This window comes from Lepisma saccharinum, chromosome 3 (genome assembly GCF_977018435.1).
Source record: "Lepisma saccharinum chromosome 3, izLepSacc3.1, whole genome shotgun sequence".
NCBI lineage: Eukaryota > Metazoa > Arthropoda > Insecta > Zygentoma > Lepismatidae > Lepisma > Lepisma saccharinum.
The window spans coordinates 33,238,560-33,253,669 of NC_139231.1; the positions used below are offsets into that span (position 1 = coordinate 33,238,560).

The following is a 15,110-nucleotide window of genomic DNA, read 5'->3' on the forward strand; positions in this document are numbered from 1 at the left end:
CTCATCTTCAGGGTAGAAGCGTCGATAGCCCGAGAGAATCTGTTCATCATTCGTCGCCAGGAAAGCTTCAAGTGAGTGATTTAGTTTATTTTACTTCGCGTTTTGTGCCTCTTGGCTAATTTGCGAAGATGGGGATGAGTGATTAAAATGATGAATGGACATTCACAAACAACCAAGCCCGACCAAGATTCGAACCCGGGACCCTTGGCATCGCAACGCGATGTGCTAACCACTCGGCCACAGGGTCGGGCAGGAAAGCTTCAAGTGTTACTTTACAAAATGTGAAGTAACACATTGTAATTTTAATTTTTTATGTTTCTAAAGATGTGAGGTGCATTTTCCAACCCCTGTTTTGTCACGAAATAATGCAAAATGAACTTTAAATTTAGAGTTTATTTACTGACGTGACACTTTCTGAAGTCAGAATTATCCCGAGAGTTATGCAATTCATGGAAAATTGATTAATCCGGCTTTAAATATTTGAGAAGCAAAAATGGATCCCTTCATACTGGAATTAACTTAATATTCTGGTAACTACATAAATGTGCTATTAGAAAGGATATATTAATTTTGTGTATTAAGTGCAGTTTTAAATCAAATTTACGATTATATTCACATTTTTAAAACCAAAACGTCATTTTATATACCGCTTTTTCACCGCTATAACAGCAAAATTTTATTTTATTTAACACTTTTGAACCCGAAATTGACACTGTTTTTGTACCGAAATTTTGCTTTTTTATTTACCAAAAATATGTGCCTCTACATATTATGTGAAAAAAAGTTATTTTTATTCAGCTAAGCTATGAATGACTCAATAACATTATTCACAAGGAGCTTCAAATTAACGTTTACCTTGTTTAAACTGTGAATTGAAGGAATAGTTAATCCATGATTTCATTATGTTTCAAATTAACTTCTATGCATAAAATAGCAAGACTTCCCATGTAGTTGAATGGTTAGCACTCTCACCTTTTGTACACCTGATCCTAGATTTTATCTGCAGTGGGAATTCCAAAAATTTTGCCATCAATTGAGGAGCTACTTCAGACCTGGCCAACCCACCATGTCTGTGAAAGAATACTTGTGTATGCACGTGAGTGCAGAGTGAGCAGCATTACTGTAACATTGCTAAGAAAGATGATAGTGAGTGAGGCAGGAGGCTTTGTTGATCACATTCGTACAGTAGGATACCTATCATTATCTGATTTGTGAGTAGCAGTGGAGTGTGGCATTGTAATCATGGCAGAGGTGGATCCATGAAAATAAGGATGCTTTCCCCCACAGTACTTTTATCCTTTCCAAAGGACGTGGCTAATTGGCCTGGCCGACAGGAAGCACCCTTCACAACTGCATACGAGTTGCTCAAGCCTGAGCTACTTGAAAAGAAGTGGTGTGCTCCAGGTTAGAAGGTGAAATACAAGTGGTAATGGGACTCGATGTGCTATCTCTGCATTGGCCCAACATAAGGACACTTTGTAGACATTCACCGTCAATAGGCTGTTGTGAAACAGTAGTGTTTTTTCCTTGTTATTACATCCCAATGTAAAATAGCTATGTGCTCTACTTGGAATTTTGTTAAATAAATAAATAAAATTAATAAATAACAATTCAGACTATAACAAAGGTTCCAAGATACAAAGACATTTCAAGATAGATATGGAGAAATTAAAGCAATAAATTTAAACTTGACTATGCCTCAAACCAAGTCTTTGGCACACTGTGCCATTGCTCTACAAAATGAGTAGTCTCCTGGTTAAACCTGCACATTTCTTGCTTAAATTTCTACCATTACATTCCCTGTGTGTGCCAAAACATCTATTAAATCCACATACATTATCATGAATCATTATCATCTTTATGCATGCTGGTTATTATATTGTATGCTTTTTAATGAAGAATAGAATCCATAATGTTTGATCCAAACAATCCTTAGTGCACGAAAGTTTTACTTCACTATCTGACAGAAAACAAAAATAGATTGAATACTAACACGAATTCGTGGTTGCAAAAAAATGTTATTTTTTCAAATGCTTGTACTGTCAAAAGAAGGTCTCTGAACAAGATGTTCAAATAGGACGTAAGCGAGTTACTAAAGATATATCTGCGAAACTTACTTGTAAATGTTCTATTAATTTCGGTGGCCTCTGCCACCATCCAAGTGCAGTTTCCAAGTGGATGGTGGCAGAGGCCACCTAAATTAATAGAATATTTACAAGTAAGTTTCACAGATATATCTTTAGTAACTCGCTTACATCTTATATTATCAATCGCGTTGTATATTCCCCTCAACATGAAAAGATGTTCATCTTGGTGTTCTCAACAAACACTGAAAGTTTGTAAGAAAAATCTTTCAAGGACAAAGTGGAAAAAAAAGGAGGTTGAGCCACATATCTGAACTATTTACTTTTATAGCTTTAATTATTTTTTTTGTCCCTTTAGGTATTTGTTACATGCAACTGCATACGTTAACATCACATGATTGCCACATTTTAAAATAATTGGCAACTGTGTTTAAAATAAATGCTAAATTAAATTTTAAAATCAAGAAAAAAAATCAAAATTAAGTGAACTAAATGTGAAATTTTAAATGCTAAAACAATGCATCTACAAATGTACACTTCACTATGCATGTATGAATCTAAATATTGAACCACAAACAAACCTTTTGATGAAGAATAGTTGTAAGTCCCCTTTCAATATCTGGTAGCCTGTACAGCATGTTCCTCAAGCGGCTAATAGCACTAGACTCAGAAAACAGTAATTCTGTCAAGATCTCCTGCCTCTCCTCCAGCTGACTTATATCCCTCAATGGCTGAGAAAGCCAACGGGCCAACAATCTGAATCAGACAAGGAATAACATCTATAGAGAGAGCTGTGTTCATTAAAATCAAGACTTATTGCAATGAGCAACCACATTACATACGGTATCAATTGACATATTATAATTTCAGCAATATATGTACTTTACCAATAACATAACTGCCAAATTTCGCTGCAATACAATCTTAGACATAATTACAAGAATGGCACTTTTGCTGTAATTTTCTTTAGCTTGATTTTACTGCTTTTTCTATGCATACCTCAACAGTCATCATACATTTGTTGTTACTTTAGTGCATATTTGAACTTCTTGCTCATTTTATCATCTCATTGCTGCAGGGCAAACTTTGTGTCATTACACACATTTACGGATGCAGAAAAATTGGATTATAAGACGCCACTAAACTCAGCTCTCCACTTATAATTACATTTGTTCCAGATCAAAATGTGAATGTGAATGTAGCAAAGTCCTTGTACATATCATGACAATAATGTGCTTCCATTGATTGATTGATTGATTGATTTAGTTTATTTTACTTCGCATTTTGTGCCTCTTGGCTAATTTGCGAAGATGGGGATGAGTGATGAAATGATGAAATGGATGAAAATGGACATTCACAAACAACCATACCCGACCGGGATTCGAACCCGGGACCCTTGGCGTCGCAGCGCGATATGCTAACCACTCGGCCACAGGGTCGGGCTAATGTGCTTCCATGTAAAAGTCTTTAAATTGATGTGTAATTCATACTATGGGAATGGGAGACGCGGTAATAGATAATTAAGGTACTCACGTTTTCCGCGAAGCTGTTTTACCTTATTTTCTATTATTAATTTCCGTAGCCACTGCCACCATCCCTGTTGGAATTCGTTGCATTATTTTCTATTAATTTTGGTAGCCACTGCCACCATCCTCATTGGAATTCGTTCACATTATTTTCTATTAATTTTGGTAGCCACTGCCACCATCCTCATTGGAATTCGTTCACATTATTTTCTATTAATTTCGGTAGCCATTGCCACCATCCTCGTTGGAATTCGTTCATATTATTTTCTATTAATTTCGGTAGCCACTGCCACCATCCTCGTTGGAATTCGTTGTCATTATTTTCTATTAATTTCGGTAGCCACTGCCACCATTCTCGTTGGAATTCGTTGTCATTATTTTCTATTAATTTCGGTAGCCACTGCCACCATCCTCGTTCCAATGTAAAACAGCTTCATGGAAAACGTGAGTACCTTAATTGATGTGTAAACTACACAATTTTGTAAAATTAAATAACATAATCCTTACTGTATTGTGGTAAATTCTGTCAATCTGCTATGTTTATGATGATTACAACAATCTTTTTGCAATGGAGATTCAGTTTGACTTGAATAAACTTACAAATCCTGTTATACAAAGTGCGAAGAATTTTTTCATTCCAACTGTGCCATAATGCTGGTCAATGGAAACACTGAAATTTCCATGATTTATTCAGGTAAATTTTATAAAGAGACTACTGTACATAAATTTGTGCATATTACAAATCCATCTTCCAGTTTTCACAAATTATAACATAGAAGGAGGAGGCAGCATTACAGGCACCAATGTGACCATCCATACTTATTTACATGGTGTTGTTTATTCTGCCATGTATGCCAGCGTAAGAGTTGGCAAAAACAGGATCCAATTTGACCATAGCCTTACATGGCCTGATAAAAGTGCTGTGCGAGAATCGATTTGTGCAGCAAGCAGTGTACACCATCAAGAAGAAATATTGTTGTGTATCCAGAAGAAAAATATGTTTCTTCCTATCCATCCTTCTATCATTATTTTTAGCAAATATCCTGAGAAATATCCAGAAAATAAGCAAGGCAATAATCAGTGTGAAAATATCCTTACTTAAGAGCTACAGTAGCAATATGGAATAATTTACCTTGCACCAAACTTTGTCCGAGTATGATTCAAAGTCCAGAATAAACTTCCTTTGATGGTACCTTCAGTGTTTTGGAATATTTCAAGATTCCTGAGAGCCGAGGAATTCAGCTGGAGGTATTTGGATTTAGATGTGAAAGGCTTCAGGCTACAAAACAAAAAAGAAAACTGCTGCATAAACACAATACTTCTTAATTTGCATTTTTTAAAAAAAAATCTTAATTTGCTTTTCTGCTTCCTTAGACTAATTCAACATTGTTTAAATGACATTCAAGAAGACAAAAATGCAAAGGAACGCTGGGACTTGAACCAGGAATCTTCAAACACCAATTAATGCTTACTCTCCCTCTCACACATAAAAAAAAAAAAGTAAAAAGGTAAAGTGCTCCCCTGTGCATAGCACCACGCCATGAAGGCGTATAGGGGGTGTAGGGGTAACGCCCCACACTTTCTTGATCCGGTCGTGAGTGGGGGTGATGTGATCAGCATCACGCCCCTGACCGCCTTTACCCCCCAGGGTTTCCCCCAGGTACCCATGTTATTCGACGCTGGGTGGGCGCCGGGGCCGCTTCCATCGTTAGAAAAGTTCCCGGATTTGAACCGGCCGGGGATCGAACCCGGGACCTTGAGCATGGTAGTCAGACGCGTTACCGACTGAGCCACCGCGGCCACCCATAATGATAAATATTGTATACACTCCATTTGTGCCAACCTCCATAGCTGAGTGATTATAACAGTGAGCTACAATGCCAGAGGTTCCAGGTTCTAATCCTGGCCTGGGCATGGGTGTCTTTGTGAGTGTCGCATCACCAATTTCATTATAATCACTGATCCTCATCTTCGCGATTAGTCAAAAGTGGCAGAAAAGAGAAGTAAAATACACAAAAATCAACCAATCACTCCATTTTGTAGTTATTAATACATATTCATATATCTAGAACTTCCTGTTAACTTTCAGAGCCTTCCAAACAATGTCTAAGGAGAAGTGTGAAAAGCATAGACTGCAATTGTTACACAAATGTAAACACTCTACACCTCAACTATGCACCTATCATGCTGCAGGCTTCCCCAAATGTTATTTTAAGTTGCATCCGTGCCACTTTTGGCTGATCACAACAATGAGGATGAGTGATCATTAGATAAAATTGATGATGGAATACTCACAAAGAACACCCACTTCATGGTCGAGACTCGATGCCGGAAACTTTAATGGTGAGGTAAAAAGTCGACCACTAAACTCACTCTGTGAAATCCACACACATTAATTCTCGGGAAGAATTCTGAATCACCTAGTTGATGACCAGACTTCCTCTTTATTTATTTATCCATTATACTAGGACTACGCTGACACTGATACCAATACATCAGCATCAGAAAATATCAGATAGAATTTGACCACCAATACTGGCTGATACTTTCTCCAAGTGTTTAATCTACATATCCTGACCTATAAATATCCTTCAAATTATCCAAAATGCATGATTTTCTTTATTTTTGCAATAGTGTTGTGGGAAGAAATATATTTTGTGATTAAATGATTATCTTATGTGAAATTATGAATATTTTAAAATAAAACTCTGGTAGATTGTTGTGATGTAGTTCCAATGGAAAATTTATACATTAAAATTTATAAAGTTTATAAACTAAAAAAGTGAAAGAGTCTCATAGAATTAAGTTTATACTCTTGAAGCAAATGCACCAAAATATATTATTCTAATAATAATTAGAACTTTGCCATATAATGAAGGAACTAAAAAATGAACTCACTATTCACAAAATTTTTAACATATTTTTCAAAACGAATTGAAATCGTACAACTTACAGGGGCTTAGAAAGGAGCTATTTGTTCCAAATTTCTCAGTCAAGATCTTACTGAAGGGAATAGTGTAGATAGGTTTACACTTTCGAGGGAATAGTGTAGATAGGTTACCTTGTGCTATCCCAGCCATTATTGCACTGGTAAGGAAAATAATTCAATTTTTTTAAAAAGGTGGCACACAGTGCTGCCGCATGAGTTACGGAGGGTTAAAATGGAATCTGAAATACTGTGCAATGTGCCTTCAGAATTTGTTGTAAATTGCTCAAAAGTCCAAATATCTGTACAGCAGAAGCCATTTTAAACCAGAAAGAAACAACAGTAAACCAGTACACTAGTGTTAAAATGAACACACGAAACAAGATAAAATAAAATAAACAAAATATAAATATAAACATAAACAAGTCAAGACAGTACCAAGGTAAACAGATGAGTTCCACAAAAGCATTACTTATATACAATTTTTTCTATGTTGGTGATAAAAGATGGATATGAACTGAATATATCGATTTGATTTGAGATCAGTGGCGAAGCATTCTATGAGGCCAGGAGGCCGGACCTACCCACGCCATTACTCTTTTAAAGGTGTCAAAACATATGTAATGCAATGGAAAAGTTTGTAATTTTCATTTATGATAATTACAAAAAAATTCTAACCCTGTCCAGTATATGAACTTTGCACGGAGTGAGGCACATTTGCTTTGGTCTCTTCTTTTCACATTCTGTCGTACGGTCGTATATGCGGGAAGCCTAATCTTACGAGTACTGTACGTATGCTTATAACGTGCTCGTGAGGCCAGCCTTGCGGTGTTACCCACTAGGACGAACAGAATATCAGCAAGACTGCATTTCCGCCAGGGTTGGAAATTTGTGGTGTACCAGCATTTTTTATAAACATTAGCCTGTGTTCGTGCAGATATATTTCTATTTCAATGTACATTCTCCATATTTTGTACGAAACTTAAGTTTTCCTTTCTTTCATCGGCAAGTGTAAGTGAAATTGAAAATTACGGAGTATTGCAGTTCTGACTTCCTTTTCTGGTCAGAGTGCTGATGGTCTTGTCGATTCACCCAACACTGTAGCGTAACAGAAAGTCTCAACAACTTATATTTGTAAAGTAAGTCTTCGTACCAAATTATGTAAATTAAAATGCTAGTTACGCCTTATATTTACAAAGTAGTTTTACTTTCACTGGAAATAGAATAATTTATTTTTATCGTGAACGGGGATTCCCTCGTTTGTTTCCTGTCTGTGAAAACTTGCCTCCTGCTCAGGACACTAGAAGAAGTTCGTGGCGGTAGAGCTTTGTTTTGTGATTCGTGTCATGTGCAGCGATCAGATTTATGCAAGAAGTGCTGGACTGAAATGCAAGAGCAACAAGAACAATCGAGTTCTTAATTGAGTGAAGATGTAATCATCGGTAAGGTAGGACCCACTTTTGGTCTTTCATGTTTCCTTCTTATAACAATCATTTATAAAATGTTTTCAACTATATTTTTCTTTGCAAGTACCAGTGGCAAGTGACAGCAAAATATTAAAAAAAAAAAATAAAAGCTGTTGAAACGTTATCTAATGCGTTAACACTGTCGTCGAATAGATATTACAAGCAGACATTTTTTTATGCAGCCGACACAAGCGAAGAGGTAGGCAGTTTCGTTTACCCTGAAGGGATAACAAGAGAAGAGGGCGGTCAATGAGAGTACAATGCAAGGGAAGACTTTTTTGGGTTTAGGACAAAGAGTGTTATGGGATTATTGCGCAGGCCATGTCTGTTTCAGGTCTGGTGGAACAGGCCAGTGTTGTCACTTTGGATTGTCAGAAAAGAGCTAAATTGCACCTAAAAATTGGGATTCTATTCTCTCAAGCAACTACATTTATTATAACCTGTTTATATGTTACATAGTAACCTGTCGTGTTGCCATGCCCCAAACAAGGATCCTATGTTCTATTACCACATATAGGTGTCTACTAACACAAGGGGTAGAACAAACTAGGATGCGAAGTATACACACTGAATGAGAGAGGTCACCGTTACTTATGTTTTTTCTTGAAAGCCCCGTAGTGGTCATCCTAACACGTTATGAAGCCAGGTGACCTAATTGTGGTCATGGCAATGTTTCCTGATCATCTTTAATTCATTCTCCATACATTCTCATCATCACGATTAGCATAGATCAGAACAAATGAGACAAAAATATTCAAAATTTAAATTATGTTTACTTGCACGTACAGGTGTCAGAAATTCATTTATCTAGAAAGCCAAGACTGGAATTAACTACAACCATTCATTTAGTTAGACAACAGATAACAATGGTGTTTTCCTCGGTGCGATGAAGTCTTGCTAAAAAAAAAACTAAGTTGGCAGCAGTAGAACGTACCAAACTGAGTCGCTGAAAGTGCGGAATTCTGTCATCTGCTCACGGCACAAACGTCAGACTGACCCGAAAATTATGGCATTCTTCTAGCCCTTTTCACCTCAATTGCAAAATAAACAAATAAATTTAGAAAAAGTGGTGAAGAATTGACAACAGGGCTCGAGCACTATTCGTTGGATTTTCGCAATGTCTCATGATTGGTAGTTCTTTCTGGAGGTGTGTGCATAAATCAGGGGTTGAAAAAAATACAAACAAATAAAAAACCCGAAATGAACAAAAATCTAGATCAATGACATCTGGTGGGCGGGAGGAGAACGTCTAAGATATAATTATCGAACTGATGGCCGGTAACAACACTTTTGAAAACGTCACGCCACTGTCAAGTAAAGAAGCGGCCTGGAGAGACATTGAACCATTCTCCATGACATAGCCCCCCTCCATTTTTTTCTTTTTTTTCCAGATACAATCAACTAATGGAAATTATCGCACTTTTGTGCCTAACCTGCTAGGAACTCTACGCTTCGCCACTGTTTGAGATGACATTGAACTGATTTGGTAGCCTATGAAATAGTGAACGTTGAATGAGTGAGAGTCTGGGAGTTGCAGTGTGGAAAGTTTCCTTGCTCCGTGTTTTGTGTCTAGGCACTCTGAGGGAGAGTTCGTGGAGTGGGATGTTGCATCTTAGGTTTCCATTAATGATCTTATGTAGTAATTTCATATCTGCAACGTATCTACGTGATTCTGGAGTATTTATGTTTAAGTTTACAAGCAGATCTCTCTTAGGTAGGTGTCTCAGGGCCGCACTCTATATCAAATGATGGAGAGGAAAAAGCTGAGAACATGTCGATCTTGGAGGTATGAGAAGGGGCAGCCATTTTCCAGATGGGTGAACAGTATTCTAGAATGGGGGAAACAAATGTTTTTAAGTAAATGGAAAGTTCTTTCGGGTTATGGATTTTGGTGAATCTGTAAAGTAAGCCTAGCATACGCATTGCCTTTTTTGTGATGGTTGATACGTAATAATCGAAAGTTAGTTTAGAATCTATGAGGATACCTAGATCTCGGTGTTGTGCTTCTTTTGCTAGAGGGATGTCGGTGAGTGTATAATTACCTTCAAGAATGTTTTGCTTCAATGAAATTGTTATATAAGAGCATTTTGAAGGGTTTGTGGACAGTTTCCATCGCTTACACCATTCAGAGAATCTATTTATTTCATTTTGGAGAAGTTGCATGTCTGATGGCTGTTTTATTTCTCTCATAATCTTGCAATCATCAGCAAACATTAGAAATGTACTTGAAATGGGGGAATTAGAGAGGTCTGCGAGATCATCCAGATATAAAACAAATAATAGAGGGCCAAGAATGCTTCCTTGTGGTACACCAGATATAACAGGATGCCAGTTAGAATGAGTTCCACGAAGTATAATACGTTGTTGTCTATTTCTTACATAGTCTTTCATTATTTTTAACGTGTCTCCAGTTATATTAAATCTGTTAGCTAATTTATGCAGTAAATTGTGGTGATCCACTGAATCAAAAGCTTTGGACAGATCAAAGTACACAACATCCAACTGATTATGATTAGTAATTGCATTTATGGAATAGGATTGCATAGAAGACAGATTGGTAAGGCATGAAGAATTTGGACGAAAGCCGTGTTGTGCTGGGTTAACGTAAGTGGATGTGAATTTCAGAAGTCTATTTTTTAGAATCTTTTCACAGACAATAGCAAGTGTGGAAAGGATAGAAATGGGCTTGTAACATGTAGTATCGTTTGCATTGCCAGATTTAAAAATAGGAATGATATTTGCTTTCTTCCATTGAGTGGGAAAACAGCCTTCAGAGAAGCACCAATTGTATAACATTGTAAGAGGAGTAGCTAGTGGGTCAGCTGTTTTTTGAAGGAAAATAGTAGGAATATTGTCTGGTTCAGATGCTCGGTGAGAAGAAAGGGAGGTAAGGAAGTGCAATACTTCACCTGGCTCTGTAAAGATGGTAGAAAGAGAGAGAGAGAGCAGATAGATTTGATAGGCGGGTGATCTAAAACATCATTTGAAACAAAATTATTTTGAAATGTTTGATTGAATAGTTCAGCTCTATCATTACCAACAGCTGAAATGCCATTGTGTGTTGCTTCCAAAGGGATGCATTTGGTTTGTCTCCGCGAATTTATCAATGTACAGAATCTCTTCGGATTAGTAAGGAGTTCGTTTGTGACTGTGTTTACATATTCTGTGTATTTCTGTTTCATAAGGTATTTACTATGCTTACGGAGTGCTTTGAAAGTGTTGTGTGTGTGGGGAGATTGGGAAAACTTTTCCATAGCTGCCATGCTCTCTTTTTGTTGTGCAACTCCTTATCGAACCTTGGGGAAACTTTTTACTTTTCATTGTTTTATGTGGCACATAGTCCAGAATTAAGGCATGAATCACGTCCGTAAACAGTTCGACAGCCTCCGTCATGGTCCCTTCGGAAAGCAGGTTCCAGTTGAAAAGGTCACAGGTTTCAAACGAGGACAATATGAAGTCAAGGTTTTTATCTTTTCTCGTGTTGTACATGTTGTGTTGAAGAAGACTAGTCCATGAATAAAATTGTCTATGAACCAGTCTTAGTCTCCAGTTGTTGGTATGCCATTTACAGGATTATTCCACTTTATGTGCATATTAAAATCCCCACACAAAATAACTTCGTGGCTGGACAGAGCTGCCAAAGTGGAATCATATCAGTTCTTTGGGACTCTGCCTATCAGGCCGATAGAAACAACCTACGAGGGCAGATCGGAAAGTAACGCACAATATTTTTTTCTCCCCAGGTATTGCAGCTGGAATGCTGAAATTTCACGACGAGAGAGTTTGAAGTTTGCACCACAGAGGGTATTTTTTTTCCTGTGCAGTTCTAGCGAGAGAAGCCTGAACTACGAAACAAGCATGGCGCACATGTTACTGTCGTCCACGTGTGAAGAGCAGCGAAGTGTGGTTCGAATTTTGTGGGCCAAAGGGCATACACCGAGTGAAATTCACAGGGACATGCATGGCGTGTATGGGGACGACTATCTGGACCGTAGCAACGTCTCCAGGGCCGTGTGAACCTTAGTGATTCGCCACGCTCCAGGCAGCCGGTAACAGCTTCAACTCCGCAGAATATCCACGCCATTGAGGCAGCAATTCTGAACGACCGGCGTGTGCACCTGCGAACCTTATCGCATACCTTCAACATTTCCTATGGTGTGGTATACGACATTGTTCATGACACGTTGAAATTCCGTAACGTTAGTGCTCGCTGGGTGCCTAAGAACCTGACAGACCACCACAAGGGCCAGCGAATGATGACAAGCATGGATCACTTAATGCGTTACGCCGCAGAAGAGCATGACTTTCTGAAAGGAATCGTCACTGGTGATAAGTCGTGGGCGTACCACTACATACCCGAAACCAAGCAGGCCTCTATGGATTGGAAACATTCTGGTTCCCCAGTACGAAAAAAAATCAAAGTGACTCAATCTGCTAGGAAAGTGCTTGTGACAGTGTTCTGGGACATGTTTGGTGTGTTATTGGTGGACTTTGCTGAACACGGGACCACTGTGAATGCTGCAGGCTACATTAAAACTTTGGTTAAATTGCGTCGTGGCCTTCGTGACAAACGCCGCAACATTCATGCTGATGGTGTCAAACTTCTTCATGACAATGCCCGTCCCCATGTTGCTGCTCCTGTTCGTGAGAAACTCACCGAATTTGGGTGGGAGGTGCTCCAGCATCCACCATACAATCTGGACCTGGCACCGTCGGACTTTGATCTGTTTGATCCCATGAAGAAATTCCTGGCCGGCCAACATTTTGCTACAGATGTGGAAGTGAAATCAGCAGTCCGCAGATGGCTATACTCCAACCAAATGGACTTCTACGAACAGGGCATATTGAAACTGGTACCACGATGGGAGAAATGTGTTGAGAAACTTGTTGACTATGTAGAAAAGTAGGTCAAAGATGTCAGTTCATTTGTGATTTGTTTGGTTTTTGTTACATATTAAACTTTTTGCGCAAAAAATTATTGTGCGTTACTTTCCGATCTGCCCTTGTACGTATAAGTATTTTTCTACGGTGGTTAGTACTTACTTCTATACAGAGTAATTCGCAGTCTCGTTGTAAATTCAATAGTATCTTGCTGTGCCACTTCTTGTTCACACACACCATAACACCAACACCACTACTCATTTCACGATCTTTACGGTAAACATCGAACTGCTCATAGAGGGGAATTTCAACACACGAGATATAAGAATTTAGCCAAGACTCACTAAAGCACACACAGTCGTATTCGAAGAACTCATCATCATTAATTCACAGTCCAAAAAATTATTATTTAGACTCTGCACGTTTTGATAATATAGGTGAAAGGCACCGTCACTTGTTATCCCCGTAGACGTCCCTGGTTTAGGCTGAAGTTCGATGTCTCCGTGCAGCAAAAGCAGGAGGAAGAGGTGCTGGAGCACGCACTTCCTGTTGGAGGTCCCAGGCAAGGCTTTCTTCGAAGCGTCCTTGTATGCACTCGCCCCTCGAAGAGCACAAAGCGTTGGAAAAGCACTCAGTTTTTTCAAGTATCTGTCATAGAACTGATCTGCAAACATATTCCCATTGTTTACTGCAATTTCACAAGGCAGACAACACTTTTTCACTATGCAAATTCGCACTAGTACTAGCACAAAACAGATAAAGAGCGGAGCTACACATTTCGCACAACCTGCACTGGGCGCCATCTTGTTCATGGAAAACGTGAGTACCTGAATTATCTATTATTGCATCTCTCATTCCCATAGTATGGAAAATAATAATGTTACAATAAAAATAAATTTGTATATATGATGACATATACAATGACCATTAGAGTAAATGACAACTGGCAACTCCATCTGCCTCCTCCCTCTCTTTTTGACATCTACAAAGATGATCTCTCCTTAACCTTCTATACCCAAAAATTACACAATCCTTAACCTTCTACAGCCAAAATTAAACAATCACCTCATCCCTCACCTCATCTGACCCATCTAAAATTAACAAAAAATAGACAATGTAAGAGTTAGACAATTGTTCTCTCCCCCTCGAAATCTAGAATTAACCAATTACCTGTCAGACATCCTAGTAATAGGGAAGAGTAAATAGGGATAAAAACAGAATACAGAATAGAAATCCCATCCTCTTTTTGTCATATAAAATGATCCCCTCCTCCCTCATTACATCTCAAAGTAATATGTAATTGGCTCGGAAGTTGATGAAAAAAATAATTCTGAGGCTTCATAACAATGCTAAACCTGATATCAGTTAGAACCAGAAATCATTGTTTTAATTTTGCCTTCTTCATTTTTGAGGTTTCCCTTGTTGTGTCCTGAATTTTAAATGCATTTGCTAGAACAATTAATGTACTTAAATTTCCTGACATGGTATTTTCAGTAAGTTCACCATTAAGCCTCGGCTGGATGTTTCTCTCAACAGCTGAAAACTGCCTCTCCTTCTAGTGACAAAATCTCCTGTAATATGCTTCCAATTTCGGTGATACTCTGCAAGGCTTTTCTAGTAGGATACACGAAGTGATGTAGATTCTAAGAAAACAATTTGGGGTTCTAGTTTGGTGTACAAAAAATAGTAAAGCAGCATTAATGAGATCTGAAAAGTAGCTTTAAATGGGGCATTTGAAGAGTTTTAAAATTCTATACCATTTAGGTTCAATATTATGGATGTTAGTGTCGTGAATTTATATAGATAATTCAAAGCGTTTGCACAATATTTTCACTAAAAATTATATAATTTTATACAGGTATTTAGTTCCCACGCCTTCTGAAAGTTCGAGGATTTTCCACCTGTAGCGCTGCTGTCGTTTTTAAACACGCAACCCTCCTCTTGCGGTTCTCGCTTCTGCAGGACGTGCCCCTCGGAGCGTGGGGAGAGGGGGGAGGTTTCACCCGCCAGTTCATAAGCTTATCTTTTCTTGCCATCTGGGTTTGTGTTGTTCAGGCAGAGACAGACCTTTATGAAATCAGGGAACTGCATTACTTCAGAGGCTCCTTTCAAAAAACAAGACAGACAGTTTTGGAAGTCGAAGCAGTGAATCGTCAAGATTATTAGTCACACAAATGACGGCAGTTTATGAGTCTGATCCGAAGGAAGAATGCAAGTTACGTCGTTC

The 15,110-nt window shown here is 38.3% G+C and overlaps 1 protein-coding gene across 2 annotated transcripts in view; it reads right to left on the reverse strand.

Moving 5' to 3' along the window:
• The window catches only part of LOC145984962 (DNA mismatch repair protein Msh3-like), a 107,665-nt gene that overhangs the window by 54,435 nt on the left and 38,120 nt on the right, over window positions 1-15,110 (reverse strand). For both annotated transcript variants that reach the window (XM_083118406.1, XM_083118405.1), the window contains exons 10-11: window positions 4,743-4,889; window positions 2,666-2,840 (exon numbers count right to left, since the gene is read on the reverse strand). In XM_083118406.1, coding sequence (XP_082974532.1) covers window positions 2,666-2,840; window positions 4,743-4,889 — 322 coding nt within the window. The remainder of the gene's footprint in view (window positions 1-2,665; window positions 2,841-4,742; window positions 4,890-15,110) is intronic.